Genomic DNA, 22,886 nt, shown 5'->3' with positions numbered 1-22,886 from the left:
AGTCTCCTGAACTGTGTGCTCTGTGAAGTCTGTACTCCATAAAGCCGTGCCATATGAATGGACATGCTTGAGAGCACAGGGTCACGGGATCTGTGGGTGAACCCTGACACCCCTGAGCACTCTCAACTAAACTGACTCAGCCCTTTTACTCAAAAAACATTTTGCTTAATAATAATTAAGAGATGTAAATATTCTTTATATTCTTCCAGATCCCACCCAAAAAATAAAAATAGTGAAGATGAAACATCTTAAACCCTGAGAAGGGTGTGCTATGATGGCACTCAATGCTGTGTGTGGGGCCCGGTGGGGGGGGGGGGGGGGCGGGGAACTTCTCTGAAAAAGAACTGGTTTCAAGTGATGAGACCCCTCTCAGGAAGAATCTGTACCCTGGGACAAATGCTTAACTACACCTAAGCCATAAGAAACCCACAGTAGATATTACGCAAGTAACATTACCCTAAATACACTGCTTTAGATAAGAATTATAGCATAACCAATACATTAATAAAAAATATCCAATGTTAGAATTTTTAAAGTCCACCAATGACAAAGCAAGCTCATAAAAAGCAAAAGAAACAAGAACACTATATAAATTCCTATTTTCTACTACCCAAATATTACATAATAATCTTCATTCTACTGTGTAACAGTTTCCAATTCCCTGCCCCCCAAGCTTCTATTAGGAAAATGCTGTTCCCCAAACAATGAGTGCTGCCTGCACTCGCCGGGCGCGGGTTATTGTACACTAGAATCACGGGGCACAAACCTTGATGAGAAAGGCTCTATCCCAAAAGTATTTCCTGAAGAGTTTAATGTCTGCCTCCAACAAATGCTCGGCCGTGTGGTGGAGCGTCAGGGTCAGCGTTCCTGACGCGTGGATATACTGCAGGAAGGCATCTTCGCTGAGCTGCACTCGGGAGAAGCCTGGGGAACGTCTGCCCTGGAAACTGAACGTCACAAATCAAAACCCACGCACAGCTTAGGAAGCACCCGCCTCCAAATCCCACTGCCCCTGATATCACAAATCCAACTGGCAAACAGGTCCTCGAAAGCCACCTGCTGACAGTACCAGTAAGTACATAAAGTCATGAAAACAGGCTCTAATAAAGCCATCTTTCTTTTTCTACCGAGAGGAGATATCAATTGAAAAGCCATTTACATATATCATATACCTTAAAGATTTATATAAATAACGAAACAGTATTGACTTTACCTCAATATTTCATTCTCCTTTCAATCTGAAAAGATGCCTCTCCCTTTAATGGGGCCACAAGTAGAACAAATTAGCAGGCAGCCACCAGTTTATTAGATGATTACAGTGGAAAACAGACAGGCTCTCCAGGGAACATGGTAAGGTTTGGATGTTACAAACAGTGAGATATTCAAAACACACTGGCCTGCTGCTGTAAGTCATTTTCTCATGCAAATGAAAACATGCATAAATTTGATCCTATTTCATTCTTGAATACACTCCCATAAACAAAGGCACAATATTCCCAAACTAAGTTCCTGAATATCCATTTATTTTCTGTTCTGTTTTGGCTAAGAACAGTTCCACATTTATTGGCTATATGTAGGCTTCATGGGTAGTATCATAGTATTCGGGATGGCTTATCAGCTCATGCGATAAAAAGAATAAAGAAACCTCAGGAGGAAAATGTGAGTGGCTCCCAGGTGACAGCCCTCAGCATGTCACACCCCAGCAGCTCGCTCCCAGGTTCCCTGTGTCACAGAACTAGTGCTCTGCCTCTTTCCTCTCCATGGCCTCATTCTGTTCACAAACGTGTGTCCTTCAGAAACACAGTGTACTTCCAATCCAGTAAGTGTTACCTCCATCATAGGGAGTGACAAGAAGAGATCCAGAAAGAGCACTTATGCTCTATGGTTTGGGGCATCTTCCTAACCTCTTGGCACTAATAACTGGCAGGGACTCCAGAATCATCCAGGAAACAACTTCCTATTCCAATGACAAGCCGCTGAGACAAATGGACAATGGGCTCGGAGCCTGAGCAATCAGGTCACTGCTATTAATTTAGAAAATAGAAGCTCTAAATTTAGCTGACAGTCAGTCTACTTCTAATCCCACCCATGAATGGATTTATTAGAGGTGTAAACTTTTAAAACACATAATATCTTCTGGTCTTGGACCCAGAAGAAAGATAAAAGCTACAAGATGAAGAAGTCAGCCTCCAGGATCTCAATGGAACAGTCACTAAGTCGAAAGAAGCAGTCCTGCTGGGTCATGGCAGAGCAAAGAAAAGGGCAATTCTCTGTGGATGGGTTCTTTCCTTGGTTGGTGATCATTTGACCAAATGAGGGGGGAGAAAACACACAAAAAAAGAAAGCTCTGACTTCTACTCCAAGATCCATATATGGCCCACCCAGTGTGGCTCGGTGATTGAGTATGGACCTATGAACCAGGAGGTCATGGTTCGATTCCCAGTCAGGACATGTGCCCAGGTTGCGGGCTTGATCCCCAGTGAGGGGGTGCAGGAGGCAGCTAATCAATGCTTCTCTCTCATCATTGATGTTTCTCTCTCTCTCTCTCTCTCTCTCTCTCTCTCTCTCTCTCTCTCTCTCTCTCTCTCTCTCTCTTTTCCTGAGATCAATAAAAATATATTTTTTATAAAGATCCATGAATGGATCATAAAACCATAAATTAATTACATTGAGTTCTATGAGCCAAACAAGAAAAACAAGTCCATTAATACTATAATAATGCTGACAACACTTAATATTTATGTAGCCCTTTGGAATTTTTAATATACTTTCCCATTTGCTTGAAGGATTTTTTTTTCCACATGTTAAGTGAAGAAAATTACCATATATGAATCCTCTTTTCATAGCTTAAGAATAATGACCAATCTGAACCATGTAACAATATACTCATAATTCATTGAAAGTGTGGATATCATCATCAACATAGACAACATTACAGTTGATAAATTACTTCACTAGATCCTGATAACCACCCATTGACTTTATAGTGTTTTAGGGTTTGTCTGTCAGTCATTGATTCAACAAAAACTTATATTTTTTCAGTGAATGTTATGTGCTGAACACGGGGGTGGGTAAAACATAAATGGTTTCAGCCCTCAGATTTAGGAGGGAGACATATGAAACAGGTGATCACTATATATATAAAATTCTAAATTACAGTGAATATTGTAAATAATTTTAGTCACAATTACTATTGTGAATTAATAATCATAAAAGACCATAAAACAAAAGGCATCTCGGAAGAAGTGATATGTAAGCTGAAACCCCAAAAATAAGTAGGGGTTATTAATTATTATTAAGTATAGCTACCTATAGAGATTTTGAGACTTTTTTCCCTGCCTCTTCCTCCCCCATAAAGTGTTAATGCCAAATATACCTGTATATCTGTGTATGTACTTTATACATGAGAACTAAAGGTAAAACATAAACCAATATTAGCTTGTGGCTTGGTTATTTCAATTTTTTCCATAATGCTTTGCAGACCTTAGAGAAACAGATTGCGAGAGAAACTACCAAGTAGGCAGACTCACTTTGTGATGCTGTCAGCCAGCGTGGAGTGCCCACCACTTAAAGCTAAGTCTACTGGCGTGGCACCCTCTTCATTGGGTAAAGCCAAGGCCTGAACGCCCCCCGGGAGACACACGAGGAACGTGGACAGCTTCGGCAGGCCCCAGCGCACAGCCAGGTGGAGGAGGGACTCTCTGGGAAGAGTAACTGAAAAGAAGACAAACCCATGTTAGTCCCTGTTTCCAAACTCGGTCTCACACATGTTATCAGAGACCACGCATTAGACACAGTAAGAACGACAGAGCTGGAGGAACCACCATAAGCATCGAATCCAACCCCTCATTTACAGACGTGGAGAGCTCAGTGACCTGCCCAAGGTCGGGTAGCTGGTAGCTGCTGGAGCCAGGTCCCCTCGTTGCTGATACAGGGTTCTTTCCACCACTAGGGGGCATGTCCACATCCCCTTTCACTCACATGCAGCCAAGTCTTCCAGGGAAAACAAGGGCTGGGAACAGACCACACTTTGGAAACAGGCACCCTCTGAGGAGATGGTGCCACTGCCGCAGGGCAGGCTCCCAGAGGCCAGTGCTGGAAAGCAGCCTCCGTTTCCACCCTGTCCTCTGGTGAGAAACTGGGCAGAAAGGGGCTTCACATGTCCAGGAAACTGGAGACCATGGTCCCCCCGAAACTTCACCCATCTATTAGATCTGAGGGATTATTTCAGTGTTGCCAAAGCCACCCAGCTCCTGGTGTAGCTGAGTGTCTTGGTTTACTTGTGGTGTTTGCTGCTCTATATACCATGATTGTTTCCTAGCTGTATCATCTTACAGGTTAAGGGGGTCCTTGAAGTTTTTTATTCCTAACATCCAGCATCCTATCTGGCAAACTGAAGTCATTTGGTATTTGCAGAGTCGAATGGCAAAATCTCAGTTATTTGTGTATGTTTAAAATGCCTGATTTATATAGAGCTTATGCACCTGTATTTCTATGGCAATGACCCAGTGTCTGGAACCCAAGTCGTCCATGATAAACATTATGTTGGAAATATGCAAAAGAACTAATTTGCCTACATTTTTAAAAAACCTAGGGCTGTGAACTCCGTAGACATCAAGACACACCTTAAAACAAGCCTAATCTTAACAAACTGAACATGAAAATTCTAACATTCAAGATCTGTTGGAATAAACATGCAGTAATTTATTAGATTATGGCTCTGTGTTTTCTAAAATGGTTGTACTAATTCATATTTTATCTAGTAATGAATGTAAATTCATGAGGGCTTAGTAATTTATTTTTCAATCTTCCAACCTGAATTTTTGCTAACTGAAAGGCATAGTCAAAACTTATGTAGGTATGACAATAACCTTAAATTTGGACTGGGCAGTAGATATAAATCACTGTCGTTAAGTAATAACCAAACTGGCCAACCCTGCACATGGCCTCAGGCCCTCTGGAAGGCCTCCTGGTGTGTGCCGCATTCCATACAGCCTTTTCCTGAAAAACCCAGGGCAGGGATGAACACTCCTAGGACCTTGATATCTTTGAGGCGCCAGCCCGGTTTTCCAGGCAGAGAAACTGAGGAGTGTCCGAGTGAGGGGCCTGGGCTTTGAGCCGCCTCCCCTGCCTGGGGCAGATGAGCCCCTATGCCCTGATGGGAATTCGGACTGAACGACACAGCCTGCTCAGTTCCTTTCTGTGCCTGGGCGATCTTGCGCCCAGGATGTTATACGTCACACCTTTTAATGTTTGCCATTAGAGCAATCCTTAGTCATTCTGTTGTGGTTACCCTTTAGTTCAAATAACTCCTGGCACCAGCCAAACAGGAAGAGACCTATTTATTAGGGGGCGGGGGGGGGGGGGGGGGGGGGGGGGGGGTGGTGAGGAAGGGGTGTTTCATTTTAATTGAACACCTCCACCTCTGCCAAATTGCATAACCCCTTTTCCAAGCTTGTCTTCCTGGCTGCTGTTAAGAATCTGAAACTCTCTAACAAGCAGGATAATTTATATATGTCATAATGTTTCCTATTGCAAGCTGTTTGCCTGATTCTGTGCTCAGAACTTTTATACTGAATGAGAAAGCGCTCTCTTAAAACATTTCGCTCAGTTTCTTCCTTTTTTCTTTTCTTTTTTTTTCTTCCAACATTAGAAGACCTCTCTCCTGCTGCCTTCCCATCTCCCAGGAAGTGGGCAGGTTCTGGAAGAGGGAGGGGTGGGGGGAGGAGGGAGGAGAGTGCCTTCTGTCCTCTCCCATTGAACACGATGTGAGGATGGAGCCAGAAAGGAGAGGACAGGGAGCTGGACTAACAGGACAGACCTGGAAAGCTCTCTTGGTGGAGGAAACAGCTCCCCCTGCCACCCACCCCAACCCCCCAAAAAAACCCTCCCACTGTTGGTCAGACTGAACACACACACGTACACAATAAAATACACAGTTGTGTTAAAGGTCCTCCCCAGAACAATTAAAACAGAATTTCTAGATCAGAGTCCAAGCATCCATCTTTTCTGAAGATTCCCAAGATTCTTATGCAAAGTCAGGGTTGGTATCTCTCACCTTAAATAAATAAGTGGTTAACAAAATATATGTTTTCTATTTATACCTCTGTCTTCCCAATCAGCTTTTAGGTAAAAAGTTTCACCAATAAATAAGAACAAAAAACAATGTTTGTGACTTTGGCAAGTTATTTTAAATTCATATTACTTACTGCTAAGCCAGGATATAGCCTTAAACATTGAGCAAAATATTAAAAACTACTAAAATATTTTAACATATTAAAGCTAAAATGTGATGGGCAGAATAATCTAGAAGTAAATGATATTTTTAAACACAAATTAATTCAGAAGTAGTTCTACATTGTAGGGTTTAGTAATGTTTTGTAACTCCTGAGTGGAGCCACTAAAATATATTCAACACTGTAAGTTTATAAAGAATAATTTTTTAATTCACATAAATCTAATTCATTAAAATAAATAATTCTGGTTTCCAAAGTCACACACATGTACTTCACGGAAGTCTCAATTTGAGCATCTAAGTCATTCAGTAGATACACACTGAATGAAACTACTACGATGGTAACCGTGAGGAAACTCCATTTTTTAACATGAGCCTTTCTCCTTTCTTTCCGACCACTCCCTTCCTTAATCACTAAGTCCTTAGGACATCAGATTCTGGTCAGCATCAAACTGTGGCAAGAACAAAGCCTCAGGTCTTTTGACCACAGAAACAAGAGTTTGGTCAAAATAAAGATAACATCAGCCCCAGGCCCATGACCTTGTGAACCACTCCCTCAGGAAAACAGACAGAACAATGCCATGTTTGATGTCAGGATCTGATGCCCTACCCTGGCCCCAACCAAGCAGTAGAGCCCATGACCCCAACCCTGTTAGCCACCATGATTAATGGTTTTCCCCTATATAACTCATCCCCTGGGAGAACAGTGGTTAGCACTAGCTCACCTGTGATTCCAGGCTTAGCACCATTCCCTCAACTAATCAACCTCTACTTTCTTTGCTATAATTCCTGTTCAAATTTAATTGGGCTTTAATGGGTACGGGTAAACGGCCTCTTTTACTCTGGTAACACTATATGCCAGGCCCTGTGGACACAGATGAACACGGTCCTTGTCTTTGAGAAGCACACAGTCAGCCCACTTTTGTTCAGAGTAAAATAAATATCTGTGAAATCACTGTCTGATGATGACCGTTCTAGGCTTGACATAAAGAGGGTGAATAGAAATAAAGAAACAATGTGCCCTACCTCCAAGAACACTGCTCTGCCGGTTAATCCAACCTACTCACCTTTCATGACTTGAAAATGTAAAGATGTTGATAAAATGCCAAAATGATGAATAAAACATAAAGAGAATGAAAATAAAAAGTACCAGAACGTACATGGAAAGTTGAAGAGAGAACCCGGCATCTCACATTTTTTTAGGACTCTCAATGAGAATGGAAGGAGAGGTCATGTCTACGGCAGCTTCCATTTAGACCAGCGGTTCTCAACCTGTGGGTTGCGACCCCTTTGGCGGTCGAACGACCCTTTCACAGGGGTCGCCTAAGACCATCCTGCATATCAGATATTTACATTATGATTCATAACAGTAGCAACGTTACAGTTATGAAGTAGCAACAAAAATAATTTGATGGTTGGGTCACATGAGGAACTGTATTTAAAGGGCCAGAAGGTTGAGAACCACTGATTTAGATGGTCTAACCAGGGCTTCGGTGTGTGCGTAAACAAATCAGCCTTCCACCCAAGATCGGAGGTTGGTCACTCCAGGATAGGAATTACAAATATAAATACGCTCAGGGGAAAGAGATGGAAACGGGACGTGCCTCCAGGGAGCACAACACAGGCATGGTGGGCGTGGATGGCGCGTAAAGCCAACAGGTAGAAGGGAAGTGAACAAGCATAATGGCAGGTTTTCGTTTCCTGAATCTTCTTTTCTGCAACGGATGCACTTGGTACACTCAGCTGACAGCCACCCCTGACTGAAAATAACCTGGGAAGACACCAATCGCACACGCACAGTTATTCCGGAAAACGTGCATTGCGATACACGACCCTGGAGTGTACTTCATGGTGCTCACATCTCACCGAGGCGGGTTCTACTTTACTTTACCTCGTGGAACTAGTACTAACTCAATGGAAACATGAAAACGTCTTTATCAGAATTCAAAGATGGCAATCTAACGTCTGGCCTTCACACGTTCAGGCTGAATTCTAAAATACGGACATCGATACAAGATATTACGAATCCAGACACAACACCATTGAGTGCAAAGGGGAACAGGCTAAAAGGGTGACATGTCTGGATCTGAATGCATGCCGAGATGTAGCTTTGAGCAGACCACTTAGTCCTCAAGCTTTAAAAGCTGCAGGATCTGTAGAAGGAAAGTGAAATTTTCCCGACCTCCTACTGGGATTGTGAGGAGTCTGCCAGGAAAATACCACATGGGACAGAGTTCTTGAGAATGAGGAAAGCCAGTACTGGGGGACTTATCAGTCCCACATATTTGTCTGATCTTTTAATACCAAAAAATATAATAAACAGTCACTAAATTGATATGTGGTACATTTGAAAACAGTTTTCTTCAGGTTATAATTTAAAAGCATAATTTAAGGGAACTAGCTGTCTGCTTAGGAGGCACTGTAATTGCATCAGTGTCAGACACCAGCTGTGCCATTAGGCAAATGTGCTTCAGCCCAGGCCTCAGGCACAGGCGCTCGTCCGGTGCCATCAGCAGCAATCATGTCATGCGTCCTTTCCAGACTGCGCAGTGATTTTTTTTTCATCTGTTAATATTTCTTCAAGGCTATGATTGCATCCCCATTCATGCATTCATTAGATATTTGCTGTCAGCCTAAACGCACCAGGCATTCTCTGATCTCTCTCACACCACAGGCACCCTCCAACCCACCCACCAGGAACTCTGTTTTGTTTCAGAGACAAATGAAAATACAATGCAATCCAGTTTTATTACTGACGAGCAGAAATAAAACGGGCTTTGAAAGTCTGCAATGTGAGTCTGATATCGAACACAACCAGAAAACTGGTCACTCCGCTGCGGCCAGGCGGGGTCTCTCACTGCCTTTGCACTGAAAGCTGGAGCTGCGCGTCCAACGGCCCAGACTGAGAACTATTAAATGGTGGAGATGAGCTACAACTTCAATTGACAGAGGAAAGAGTATCCTTTTCCTTAAGAGTTATATTAAATTCTTTACTGCTAAAAAAAAAAAAAAAAGAAAGCCATTCCTTAAACATGAAAAGCTAAAAAAAAGGGGATGGAAGAGAGAGAAAACATGTTTAAATTAAGGAGTTAAACCTCACAAATGATGTAGATCTGTGTGCATGTGCGTGGCTAAGTGCTCTGAAGCAATCTCACCAATTTGCCGTGGGCCTATTTTGAAGTACATTCTGTCCACCACCAGCACTTCTGCTGCGGGTTACCTTAGCAACTGAAGGAATAGAATACCAGTTTTAAATGTCAGAAAAGCAACTGCGGAGGTATTTGTCCCTTTCAATACTATCCAACGTGATAGAATGCTAGAAATACTGAGTGTATATACAACTGCTTGAAAAAATGTCAAGTTTCCCAAGAAAAACATAAAACCCCAGAATCAGTCAATACCCATAATGCATTAATTTCAAAACGCTTCAGAAAACGTTTTTTAAAACCTGGACATCTGTATTTTGTAATAAATCTGTCCTTTATGAGTTTCCTACCCACTGGTATTTCAGCTGATGCTATTTCAAACTTGCTGTCCAGTACAAAGTTTAGGGGCAAAAAAACAAAGACGACATTTCACATAGTCTGTGGGCCAAGTCTTATAATTCAGTGTGCCATCCCCTGCCTAATTAGACCTGGACACACAAAGTCGGGGCCGACCAACAGAGCCAAGCTCTAGAGCCTTGCTCTATTTTCTTCCAACTTCTACAGCCAGCAAACGGTATTCAAGGATAAAAGCACCAGCCAAGCTCATTTCAAGTGTTAAACAAATCTTGCTTCTTACTAGTTACAGATCTCTTTCCTCTATTCAAAGAAAGACAAACAGATATTTTCCCCTGTCAAACATTGCTGGCCCACACATTCCCTTCTCCTGTTGCCTAGACAGAAGGTGATGGTCTCGGGTATGTGGCTTGAAACAAAATGTAGATGTCACAGAAATCTGGCAGTTCCCACTGAGTCTTTCGTAATGAACTGTTGATTCTCGCTTAATGGCTTTCCTGCAGATAAGAAGAAATATTATGACTGCTCTTTAAACTCCTCAAGAGAACACAAAACCATCAAGACACATTTTAACAGTTGCTGAATAACCCCTACGCTTATAAACTCTCTTCTGAAGTCCTTTTGGCCCTCTGCGTTGCTTTCCTTTTTCCTTAATAGTTCTAAAGTGTAGAAAAACAAACATTCTCCTTCAAAGAAAACTAATTTATGAAGACTCTATTAATAATGAAAAAAGCACCATGCTAACTACCCTTCTTCTTAGTAACAGCATCACATTACACAGCTCAGGTCCATTAAACGCGGGTCTGTGACAAAGTTTCTACATTTCCTGTGAGTTCACTATTTATTGTGCTGTCTTGTTTTTGCACAGATGCTCTACTTGGACTTGCTTTTATAACATGGGTTCTACAACTAATAAACCATTTCTCTAATTTCTGTATTCAAGTTTAAATCTGTTTTGGTTAATAACTCCATTGATACTATTTGCACAATAAGAAGTATACTCTTAATGTGGTCTTTGGGATCAATAATTAAAATAATTAATTCTCTAAGCCAACCTCAGTAGGTCCTACCAGTTCCAACAGTTAATTTTCCTTGGGGACAGCTTTCCAACCAACCATCCATCGGCAGAATGAAAAGCTGGCTCTCTAAATACATCAGATGTGTTTAACTTTATGCCCAAGACAGCCCTGCAGAAAAGTTGCAAAAGCTCAATTGACTTACCCTAAAAAACTTCTTTTATAAAAGGAGGATAAGGTGCACTGGCCAGTTGTTCAGCAGTTAGAGCGTTGGCCTGTGGACCAAAGGGTCTTGGGTTCAATTCCTGGTCAGGGGCACATACCTCAATTGCAAGTTTGATCCCTGGACCCTGGTCGGGTGCATGTAGGAGGTAACCAGTCGATGTGTACCTCTCACATCGATATCTCTCTCTCTCTCTCTCTCTCTCTCTCTCTCTCTCTCTCTCTCTCTTCCCCCCCCTCTCTCCTTATCCCTCCCTCTTTTCCTCTCCCTCCCTCCCTCCCTTTCTCTAAAATCAATAAATAAGTTAATAAACAAACAGGACCAGCTCTACCTCTTCCATTGGGAGAGGAGCTGCTGTGTTCCCAGGGGCAATGCTATCAGTCCTCTGGGCTCTTACTCAAACGGCAGCCTCCTCATGCAGGTGAAAGCTTGGTGCTTGCCGGCCACGTCAAGCATCTGGCAACACAAGTGAAGGGGAGCAATTTGGTTGAGCAGAAAGGGAAGACTTTAACTCAAAAATAACCCGAGTACCAACTAAATAAAACAGAATATTTTGTCCTAGTTAATCTAATTTTCAAAAGTGCGTCAATCTCTTGGAAAATATTTCTGTCTAAAAAACAAACAAGCAAAAATCCAAAAACAGAAAAAGATAAATTATGAAATTATATTGAATAATTATTATATAAGTATTGAAAGCTTTACTGCAAATTTTTACTGAGACCCTGCAAAACTTTTTATCATGAAAGCTTCTTCACAGAAAGAATGGGTTTTTGACTTTACAAAATAGGAATCCAATTTCATTTATTACACTAAATTAAATAAAACCCGGGATATTTCCTTCCCTAGAACACATAACGAAGTTGCATACTGAGTAATGACGGGTAAAATGCAGGGCCAAGAAAAGGCTCTGCTTCTCTTTATAGGATTCACAGTCCGTTCCAACTCTGGGCTTTCTCCAGGCCCGCAGGCCCGCCTCATAACTCTCAGTGATTGAAAAGGAAAAGGAAATACTGATGCTTCAATCAGACTATTCCATGACAAAGGCATGACATAAATCAACTCATTCAGCAACATCCATGTATATAGTCCCCAAAAAGCATAAATAAATAAACACAAAAAGTTTAATAAGTGTGAATAATAAAGTTTTAAATAGTTTTTGAATAAGTATTAAAAGATATAATTACTAGCAAAAAAAACTATTTCTACTTACGATGCCCCTCCCACTAACATATGATAAACTCCAGTGGGCCCCATGACTCTTTCCTTTTTTGTTACTATAACTCATTTACCTTGAAGACAAGCAACATTAGCTAAATATGTACACTAGAAAAAGATGCATTGAGCACATAAGAGAGTCTGAACTGCTTAGGGTAAAACTCTACTAAATTTGAGAAGAGAGACCAAGATGGTGACATAGGAGTCTCCTGAACATCCCCCCATCTCATCGAAGCACCAAATGATGTCACCTATAGCAATTCCCTGAGACAAATCCTGACACTACCTGAATGAGAAGATACCACATGAAAATGGGAAAGGCTGAGACACACTCTCATCCACAAACCCCTTCCTCAGCACAGAGCCATACAATCTGGAGAGAACCCCCAACTCCCAGCTTCTCCCAAAGTAGCAAAGGGATTGGATCACACATCTAGTACCCCAACTTTTAAGGCTCCCTAAACACCTAGCTCTGAAAGCCAAAGGGTCTTGTGTCTATGAGTCCCACAGGACTATAGCAAACAAAGCACTTCTTAATGGTCGCACAAGCATGCACTATGGCCACCTCCCCAGGGCTCAGTGTAGAGGATGCAGGCAGAGACTCATCTCCCAGTCCTTCCCTGGAAAGGATTTGACTGCATACAACCTATTACCAGAGGGTTCAGTTTCTAATTAGCATGCATCTAGGGGCTGGTTGGACCTGGGAGCCAGTAAGCTTCCCCCTTCTCACTCCAATTCCCTCCAACATAAAACCAAATCACCAGCCTCTCTCTGGAAGGATCTTGAACACATGTCTGGTGCCACCCAAGGGACAGGTTCCTGGATCACCCAGCTCTGACAGCCAATGGGGCTTGCCTTCTCAAGGACTGTAGTGAATAAAGCAGCAGCTGATGGGTGTGCACATGATCATTCACTATAACTATCCCACTGAAGTTCAGCACAGAAGGAGCAAGCAAATAAAAGCCTAGCTCCTAGTTGTTCCCTGGAAAAGATTTGACTGCATGCTTCCCCAGCTTCTGCCTTCTATCAGCCCAAATCTAGGTGTCAACTGAGATCATCCCCGCCCCCTTTCAGGGAACTGATGGGTCTGGTACAGCCTCAAGTACTGGGGCCACTAAGGACAAAGACAGCAATTTGAACAATGTCAAATGTTTAAGAGCAACCAGAAGCTTGGGCCGGGCTGATTAATGAAGTTCATCTCCCACACAAGACTAGTCTGTCAGACTGGGAGAGGTGTCTCTTTTATGTAATGCACAGAAACCAACAGAAGACTATGAAAAAAAGGAAGAAACAGGAGACTATGTTGCAAATAAAAAGGTAAATCTTCAGAAACTGATTTTAATGAAATAAAGATAAGTAATTTATCTGATAGAGAGTTCAAAATCATGGTCATAAAGATGCTCACCAAGGTCAGGAGAGCAATATATAAACAAAGTATTTCAACAAAGAGACAGAAAATATTAAAAAGTACCAAACAAATCACAGAGCTGGAGAATGTAATCACTGGAATGAAAAATACAATAGAAGGGTTCAACAGCAGACTAGCTTAATGGAAGAAGGAATCAGTGAAATTGAAGATAGGATAGTGGAATTCATCCATTCAGAGGAGCAAAAAGAAAAAGAAATATTAAACCTGTCCCTTAACACTGATGGTGTAGAGAAGTTCCATTACAAGTCTAGGCTGCAGGCAACGTTACCTGTACTATAAACTGTTCTAGTAGTCTAAAAGCGTTCCTAGAAATCTTCAAGGAATTGTTTACAAGACCAGGATTTTGCCCCTGTGCCAGTAGCTTCATTTGTCTAGACCAAATGCAATTTTCTTTCCACCTATGTGCATACAATATATTCTCTATATATGGAAATCCATTCATATACACTCACAAAAGTCAACTTAGACTGAGAACTTAGTATATTCAGACACAGTTCTAGAGCAGTGGTTGGCAAACTGCGGCTCACGAACCACATGCGGCTCTTTGGCCCCTTGAGTGTGGCTCTTCCACAAAATACCGACTTCTGCGAATGGGCCACGAAGTTTCAATCGCACTGTATGTGCGTGCCTGCACGTGGTATTTTGTGGAAGAGCCACACTCAAGGGGCCACAGAGCCGCATGTGGCTCGCAAGCCGCAGTTTGCCGACCACTGTTCTAAAGGCTTCACCATATAGCTATACCATTAATTAGAATTATCTAATTCAACCATAACAACAAACCAATGAAGTGGGTACTACTGTGCCTCATTTTTTAGAAAGTGTAACTTGGTGGCATCGGAACTAAAATAACTTGTCCAGGAGGTCTCACAGCCAGGAAGCAGCAGGGTCAGGATTTGAACCTGGCCCCAAAGCAGCTTTCTAATGGCTGTGACACCAGAGTTGTTCTCCCATAGAATACAATGTCTCACCACAAAAAGGAACTGCTCCAGTTTTCCTCTCATAAAAATACGTATTTCTATATAAGTATGGGTGTCAGGAAGGGCCTCTTGGTGGCATAAGTCAGCCTATTATAAAGATATGGATAATCTAAAGGGCATGATAGATGGAGGCTTGGAAAACAAGAATACATATCCTAACAGCAATGAAAATTGTAATAAGATGACCCTTAGCTACCTGGGAGTAGCCCAGTGTCTCTGTCAGCAAAAACGACCAAACATGCACTTCTAACACAGGCTGTGCACAAAACATGCTATTGAGCTGGCTCCAACTCCTGGCAACTCTATGAATGAGTGATGTTCACTGTGTCCTGCCTTCAACAACCCTGCTCAGAAAATTGCATGCATGTGCTAGTGCCAATTCACAAATTAAAGATTAGGAAATCTTAATTTATTTCTAAACTAGAGGCCTGGTGCACAAATTTGTGCACGGGTGGGGTCCCTCAGCGTGGCCTGGGGGATTGGCCCAAAACTGGCAGTTCAATGCTGCCTGCCACTCCTGCTCATCCTGGCCCTGCTGCGCACCCCTTGCAGGCTCACACCCTGTCAGTCTTGATTGGGAGAGGCTCACACCGCCATAGCAGCATTCGCCAGCCATGAGCCCTGCTTCTGGCGCCCTTCCTGGGGGGGGGGGGGGGGGGGCAGGATGCGATCGGCCCTCCGGGAGGGCGCCCTTGCCAGCCCAGGATCCGGATCTGTCCCCGCTGACGTTCGTGCTGGTTGTCGAGAGCCACCTGGCAGCCACTTTTATATCGTTTCTTCCTTGTGGAGCATCTAGGAAGGGGAAGCAGCCACAGTGCCCGAGGCCAACTTCCAGGAGGCCAGCGACGCTGTCAGGATTATGCCGGCAGCACCCACCAGTCCATCGGAGCCTGGCCCATTCTCCAGAGATTGGACTTGCAGGACTACTGAAGGAGTGAGTGGCTGCTTCCAGGCTGGTGGGCCTCCGGGATGGTTTGGTCAGCTGAAGGGCACTCCCACTGGGGGAGCGCTCTGACCACCAGGGGGCAGCTCCTGCATTGAGCATCTGCCCTTGGTGGTCAGTGCATGTCATAGCAACCAGTCGACTGGTTGTTCGGTTGCTTAGGCTTTTATATATATAGATATGGGGATGAAAAATAAACATAGCATGTGAGTAACATAAATCCCATTTTGGAGACTCTTAGTTTAAGCTATTCATGCACATTTATATGTTCCTTACTTTCAACAGTCTGCTGGAGGTGCATATTGAACCAATGCAGGCTCCACGCTGCTATGCTGAGGGAGTTGCTGGCAAGGGAAGGAGCCTTGGGACTGCCCCGCATCTGCCTCTGTGAGTTTTGAGGATCTTTACTATGGCCTTGCATATAGCAACCAGCAAGAAATTATGAAAGCATTAATTCTCTGTCAAAATGCATCTGCCTTCCAAATAATATAACACCCTCAAATGTTATTGTTAGGATTTCTTTAAAAGCCACAAAACTTAAGAAAATGAAGATCCTTAGCCAGAAAACATATATATATATATATAGTGAATTTATACACAAACACACACACACACACACACGCACACACACACACACAGTTTCCAAAAATGTATACACACTTTAACAGCTGATAACTCACTTAATTTTCACTCCTTTTCAGGTTTAACTGATTTGAAATAATGGGTGAAGCCAGACTAAGTTTTGAACAAAGAAAATTTATCCTAAAGTGCCACTAGACTTTTTTTTTTTATGGGGATACATGAAAGATAAAGTTTAAAGCACAAAACTGGCAATAGTGGACAAATTGAGGGCACACAAATACCAAACAAATGATTCTTTTTTTTAATATATTTTTATTGATTAAGATATTACATATGTGTCCTTGTCCCCACGTTACCCTCTACCCCCCCCCCCCGCTCATGCCCTCACCCCCCCATTGTCCGTGTCCATTGGTTAGGCCTATATGCCTGCATGTAAGTCCTTTGGTTGATCTTTCCCCCTTACCCCCACCCACCCCTACCCTCCCTCCAAAGCCCGACAGTCCAATCAATGCCTCTCCGTCTCTGGATCAGTCCTTGTTCATCAGTTTATATTGTTCATTAAATTCTACAAATGAGTGAGATCATGTGGTATTTATCCGCTCTCCAGTTCCATCCATACTGTGGCAAATGGTAAGAGTTCCTTTTTCTTCTTCCTCTTCTTAAAGAATACCTTTCAGCATTTCATATAATGCTGGTTTGGTGGTGATGAACTCCTTTAGCTTTTTCTTATCCGTGAAGCTCTTTATCTGACCTTCTATTCTGAATGATAGCTTTGCTGGATAAAGTAATCTTGGTTGCAGGTTCTTGCTATTCATCACTTTGAATATTTCTTGCCACTCTCTTCTGACCTGCATGGTTTCTGTTGAGAAATCAGCTGACAGTCGTATGGGTACTCCCTTGTAGGTAACTGACTGTCTTTCTCTTGCTGCTTTTAAGATTCTCTCTTTATCTTTTGCTCTTGGCATTTTAATTATGATGTGTCTTGGTGTGGTCCTCTTTGGATTCCTTTTGTTTGGGGTTCTCTGCGCTTCCTGGACTTGTAAGTCTATTTCTTTCACCAGGTAGGGGAAGTTTTCTGTCATTATTTCTTCAAATAGGTTTTCAATATCTTGCCCTCTCTCTTCTTCTGGTATCCCTATAATTCTGATGTTGGTACGCTTGAAGTTGTCCCAGAGGCTCCTTACACTATCGTCATATTTTTGGAATCTCTTTTCTTTTTTCTTTTTCAGTTGGGTATTTTTTGTTTCTTTGTATTTCAAATCTTTGACTTGATTCTTGGGATCCTCTGGTCTGCTGTTGGATCTCTGTAGATTATTCTTTATTTCAGTCAGTGTATGCTTAATTTCTAGTTGGTCCTTTTTCATGTCCTCCATGGTCTCACTATACTTATTGAGGGACTCATTAAATTTATTGGCGGTTTCCATAAAATTCTTGAAAAACCTTATAAACGTGGCCTTGAACTCTATATCCAGTCGTTTGCTTTCCTCCATTTCTGCCATTTGTGACCTGTTTCTTTGTCTCCGCATTTTGGCTGCTTCCCTGTGTTGATAGAGTGGCTTTGTGTGCTAGGTGTCCTGTAGGGCCCAGTGGCTCAGCCTCCCCAGTTACCTGAGGTGGACACTCTTGGTGCACCCCTTTGTGGGCTTTGTGCACAGTCTTGTTGTAGCTATGCCTTGGTTGTTGTAGGATCACTGGGAGGAATTGACCTCCAGGCCAATTGGCAGTGAGAATCAGCTGTGTCTGCAGTGGGAGAACTTCTGTGCTGGAGACACCCTTCTGGGGCAAGACTTGCTTCCGTGGGGCTTTGGTGCTCACTGAGACTGCACCCTGAGTGTGTCCCTTATGGATCTGAGGAGTTGTGATCTGGATGGTCCCCCTCTGACCACTGGGTACAGTGGCTCTTGGATCTAAGGAGGTGCTAATTTAGCCTCTGCCTGAGGTTACACAGCAGGAACTATGAAGAGAACTGCAGATTCCCCTTCCTTTTTTTGGAGTTTGGAAGTGCCCTGATGATGCTCAGCTGTGTAGCAATGCAAGCCGCTGTGGGGCCTTGGGCCTTCTCTTGGAAGCTCTGGGTCTATCTGGCCCGGCTGAGGTTAGGTAATTACAGGTTGCAAATGGCCGGGGCATTCATATGCAAAAGCCTCTGCTGCAGCCTGGACGGGGCGGGGTCTCAAGGAATCAAAGGGCGGAGAAAGCAGCTATGGCGGAGCCTCAGCCCCGCCCTAAGGAGTCGCGAGTCCCAGTGTCCCAGCAATGGCTGCAAGCACCTCTGAGGGAAAGCTGCTCTCAAGCTCGCCCGCTGCCAGACAGTCCAGTTTCTCCCCGTATGAGTCCTGGGTCCCCAGAGACTTCCCGGAACCGGATTTCAGAGCCGTCGGGAGCTTGTGTCTCCCTCCGGATTCAAAAAGACAGCCGTGTCCTCAGGTGCCAGACCCTTTCCGTGCGCGCGAGCCCCCGTACCTCTGCACTCCACCTCCGCAGCTCCTCTGGCTCTCAGTGTGCTTTTCTTTCCTTCTAGTTGTAGAATTTACACTCAGGCAGCCCTCCTGTAGTTCTGGATGATGTCCACCTTGTGTTTTTGATGCATTTATCAATTGTTGTGGGAAGCAGCAATTTCCCGGTGTTTATCTATGCCGCCATCTTAGTTTCTCAACAAATGATTCTTGATGTTAGCGATTCCCCTGCTTTGCGTTTATCAGCAGTGCCTGGACCAGTCATCAGTTTGAAGACATTATTCATTTCTGTAGATTCTTTTAAATTTTGAAAATGAACTGTATATTAATAAACACTGACTTTATATTCATTCAAAGTGTGTATACATTTTTTGGGATACCCTGTATATATAATGGATTCATATATGAATATACATATGTATGTATAAATATGAATAAGGTTTCTTATCCAGAAAACATTTTTTCCTCCTATATATGTCTATAGGAGAATTAAAACAGTGATATATAGGTTGTGCAATTCCTTGAAGGTCTAAGGATACAACCTTCATTCATCCAACATATACTTCTTGAGCACCTGCTATCTTCCAAGCCCTTTGCAAGGTCCTTGGGGTTAACGAAAAGAACAGACACCACACACTCCCTCAGGGAGCCCACTCCTGCGCACCTATCAATCAGCTACCATACAGTGCAGCACACAAGAGTCAGACATGCTTCACGCTGAACTGGGCTTGTGACTTCTCTCATTTGAGGTCTTAAGAAATAAGAAACATTCTTAAGTGTCCAGGAGAGTTTTAGTAAAACCCTGATTAACAAAGAGAAACAGAGATTCTCTTTGATTGTAGCAATGGCTGTATAATTCTGCTTACAAAAATCATACCTCTTTACCTACAGTAGCGCATTTCATGTTATTCATGATCAAATTTAAATCAACCTGTAACAGTCTGCCATTTTCAATACATTTCCAGATTTTATCAGGAAGCAGAAACTCTTGAAAATAGCCTTATCCAACCACAAAACTAAAGTCATGGGAAGAATACAGAAAAGCAGCAATAGTATATGTCATGTTCAAAAAAATACAGAGCAACATCCCTGTAGTTCCAACAAAAATATGTCATTTGTATCACATAAGAAGCATCTATTGAACAATTTAGCCTCATGCCTAGTATGGGCTGATATACAACATCATCTCTGTTCACACACATTCCAAATGGTTGGTATTTACAGTCTATTCAGTCTTTTCGTAAACAGGAGGCATCCAGAGGTAACTCCAGAAGTTAGTACAAATACAGTATGAATGCTTGCAGTGACACTGACATTTTTAAAGATGTCAACACAACGGTTACATTTCCTTCATGGCCACATTTGGCCTAAATGTCCCACAGAGTTGGCTGCATGCTCTTCATTGTCCATGACTCCACCTACTTGGACACAGGCAGTAATATCCCCTTCTCCCAGCAAACGTGCTGAGGGAAGGGGAGTCACAACCCAGAGCAGCTGATTCACAAGCCTTCCACAAAGAAGAGCCCTTTCCTCCTGAGGCAAAACTTTCCACCTCCTGGAACAGAGTAGCATCAACCAGTCCAGAGATGAGGGGCTCAGGACCTCAGGAAAACCAGCCACATCCGGTCGAGGCTTGGGTCACAAGTGGGTAGGAAAACCCACCCAGGAAAACAGACAATAATTTGAAAGACATATTCTGAACTTGACACAGAGAGGAGACATGCACATTTTCTGGTGAAGACTCACCTTTAAGTGAAGAATGTCCTAAGACGGTCCACCCAAGAGGCAACTCCAGATGGGTCAGCGCCTGCACGAGTTCCTCGTCCAAAGCAGGCAGCGCTCCCACCGTCAGGGCAAACGGGGTCAGCAAGGTCTGATGGCTACTGGCAGTGAGGCGATCGGCCTGGGTGACCAGCAGACGGGCCAGCCTGCAGGCCATGTTGTCCACGTAGGTCACGGATCCGGAGCCCATGGTCACCGGGGAGTAACCTTCTGAGCAGAGGCACACAGACACCGTCACCATCTCCTGAAGCCCGTGGCCTGGACAACAAGACAGTGAACAGTTCACCCAGAGTCTATGCGAGACGCTGTCACCTGCCTCACCGTGCTGCCTACACAGACCACATGCTCCAGGAGACCAAGGCAGAAAGGAAACGCAGCCAGTTATCTTTAAATGTTGCTGAGCCTGTGGGGCCAATTTAAAGCCAACTCCATCTTCTTCCAGGGATGCCTGATTTAAAGCCAACCTTTATGAACTCTGAGCATTTCAGTATCTATTCTCTGAAGATTACCAGACACTGTTACTTGGCCCTACCTTCGCCTTTTCCATCTACCCCACCCCCTGAATTCAAGGTTTGTCATCTTAAAGGTCTCTGCCCTTTTCTGCTCTCCTGTTTTTCCTCCTGAGTCACACATTTTTATGTACTTATTTAGATGACAGTTTTATGAAATAGCACAACATGGTGACCCAAGTTCACCCTCATTCCACAGAGCTCACTGAATATGAGTCGGGGTGGGTGATGACGACTCAAGAGAAACATTTATATATATTTTTCAGTGCCCCCCGCCCCCACTTCTGACAATGGCCTCTCTGTCTTGCGGGTGTTCTTAACACTCCTGTTGTGGGTGGTCACCTAATCCTGCTGTCTGTTCCTCCTCCTTACACATCTCTTCTTTCATCTTGCCAAGGTTGGTGAACTTCTGTTTTTATGCTAAATTTGGCAGACTTTCCAGGAATTAGTAACACCAAATCTCTGTAATTATGGTAGTCATAGCTGGACAGAAGGTGAGCTTCAGTCACCACTGGTCCCCAAGCATAAGGCTAATGAACCCAAGTCATTCCTGCTCTGCCTTACTCTCCAAAGCCTTTCCCCAAATGCAATGCGCCCAGGCCTCAAGGAACAACAGCGTCCCAGGTTAGTAAGCAAGAACTTCTGCCATTTTCACACTGACTTTTTTAAATGGTCTAATGTGCCGGCACAGAATGCAGCCCACACATGCCCAATATGTCACACAGAAATCTGTCCTACATACTTCTGAACGGTTACCCTGGTAAAGCTGTAACCAGGGAAATGTAAGGTTCAGAAACAGGCACTGTCACCTAATGAAGGTAAAAACCCTCACTTCTAAGCAGGCCACAATATAATACAAAGGATTTTCTTTATCACACAAGGAGTGGGAAGGAGGTTCGCCCTTAAATGCAAGTAAAGGAAAAGATAAAACAAAAGTGTTGAGATTAGAAGTGGCACTTTAGTTATTTTTATTCTTTCTCTATAAAAGTCTTCATTCAAAAGTAAACCAAGAAAAGAGGGGGAAGCTCAAGGCAAGAAAGACATAGCAAAAGGACAAAGGCAAGAGAGATGCGCAGTCAGAGTGACTATCATTAATGAGGTTTGGCTTTTTGTTTTTATTGTAAAGATGGGAGTTGTTGAACCAGAGAGAGAAGTACTTAAAAGTGGCCACCGAACAACAGGTGGATTCAAGCCCATGTAGCTGAAAGGTCTTTGTACATCTCTACAGTTCTTACTACGCCTGCATTCACATGTTTACTGTCTACCTTCTTTTGGCAAGTAATAGACATACTGCAGAAACAGTATGTTCTCTAAAATGAGGCTAATCTTACCTATAAGAAAATTTGATGTTTCACGGTTCCCTATATGATACGATTTAAGAGTAACTCAAAGACCCACAGTTAAATAAAACTTACCAATCGATGACAAACTGAAACAACAAAACCCTCCCTTCCTTCAGGCAATGTCCAATTCCACCTTTAGGCTAGAGCTTGACATCTTAATGTACAACCCACACCCAGTGAAAACACAAAACAATTGTATTTGAAAGGGGCTATTAGCTCATGACAACACATTAACACGACACAGAAATTTGTCATCTGTCACCATGGTGATTGAAGAAGAAATCTGGGAGAATTACAGGTTTTAGAATATGACCCGTTGGGTGGTGGGAAGAGAAAGTTCTGGAGCCTGAGATCCAGCAAGGAAGTGTCTGGATGGACAGGGTGCCAGGTGAGGAACCCCAGCCACCAAATGGAGCAAGCAGGGGGAGGCAGACCCTGGACTGGCAGACTGGCCACAAGGAATGAGGAGGGAAAATGAAGACAGATTCAATGTCCGTCTGCCTGAGCCATCCTTGGCAATGGGACCTGGGACTACAGGAGGTGATCCTGAGACACAGGGTCACCTCCACTGGACTGCATCCAAAGCACACCCAGCCTTGAGAGTTGATGGAAGGCTAGGCTGCTCAGAGAGCTGCAGACACAGCTGGAAGAACCTGGGACGTGAGCTAACCCAGCG

General features: G+C 43.3%; 1 protein-coding gene across 2 annotated transcripts in view; it reads right to left on the bottom strand.

Moving 5' to 3' along the window:
• ARHGEF28 (Rho guanine nucleotide exchange factor 28) overlaps positions 1 to 22,886 on the bottom strand; it is a 263,498-nt gene that overhangs the window by 146,987 nt on the left and 93,625 nt on the right. For both annotated transcript variants that reach the window (XM_036310652.1, XM_036310651.1), the window contains 3 exons: positions 20,323 to 20,616; positions 3,531 to 3,714; positions 767 to 947 (listed from right to left, as the gene is read on the bottom strand). In XM_036310652.1, the coding sequence (XP_036166545.1) occupies positions 767 to 947; positions 3,531 to 3,714; positions 20,323 to 20,616 (659 nt within the window). The remainder of the gene's footprint in view (positions 1 to 766; positions 948 to 3,530; positions 3,715 to 20,322; positions 20,617 to 22,886) is intronic.

This window comes from Myotis myotis, unplaced genomic scaffold, assembly GCF_014108235.1.
Source record: "Myotis myotis isolate mMyoMyo1 unplaced genomic scaffold, mMyoMyo1.p scaffold_m19_p_5, whole genome shotgun sequence".
NCBI classification, from domain to species: domain Eukaryota; kingdom Metazoa; phylum Chordata; class Mammalia; order Chiroptera; family Vespertilionidae; genus Myotis; species Myotis myotis.
The sequence above is the reverse complement of the archived record's forward strand: the minus strand, read 5'-3'. Positions and strand labels throughout refer to the sequence as shown.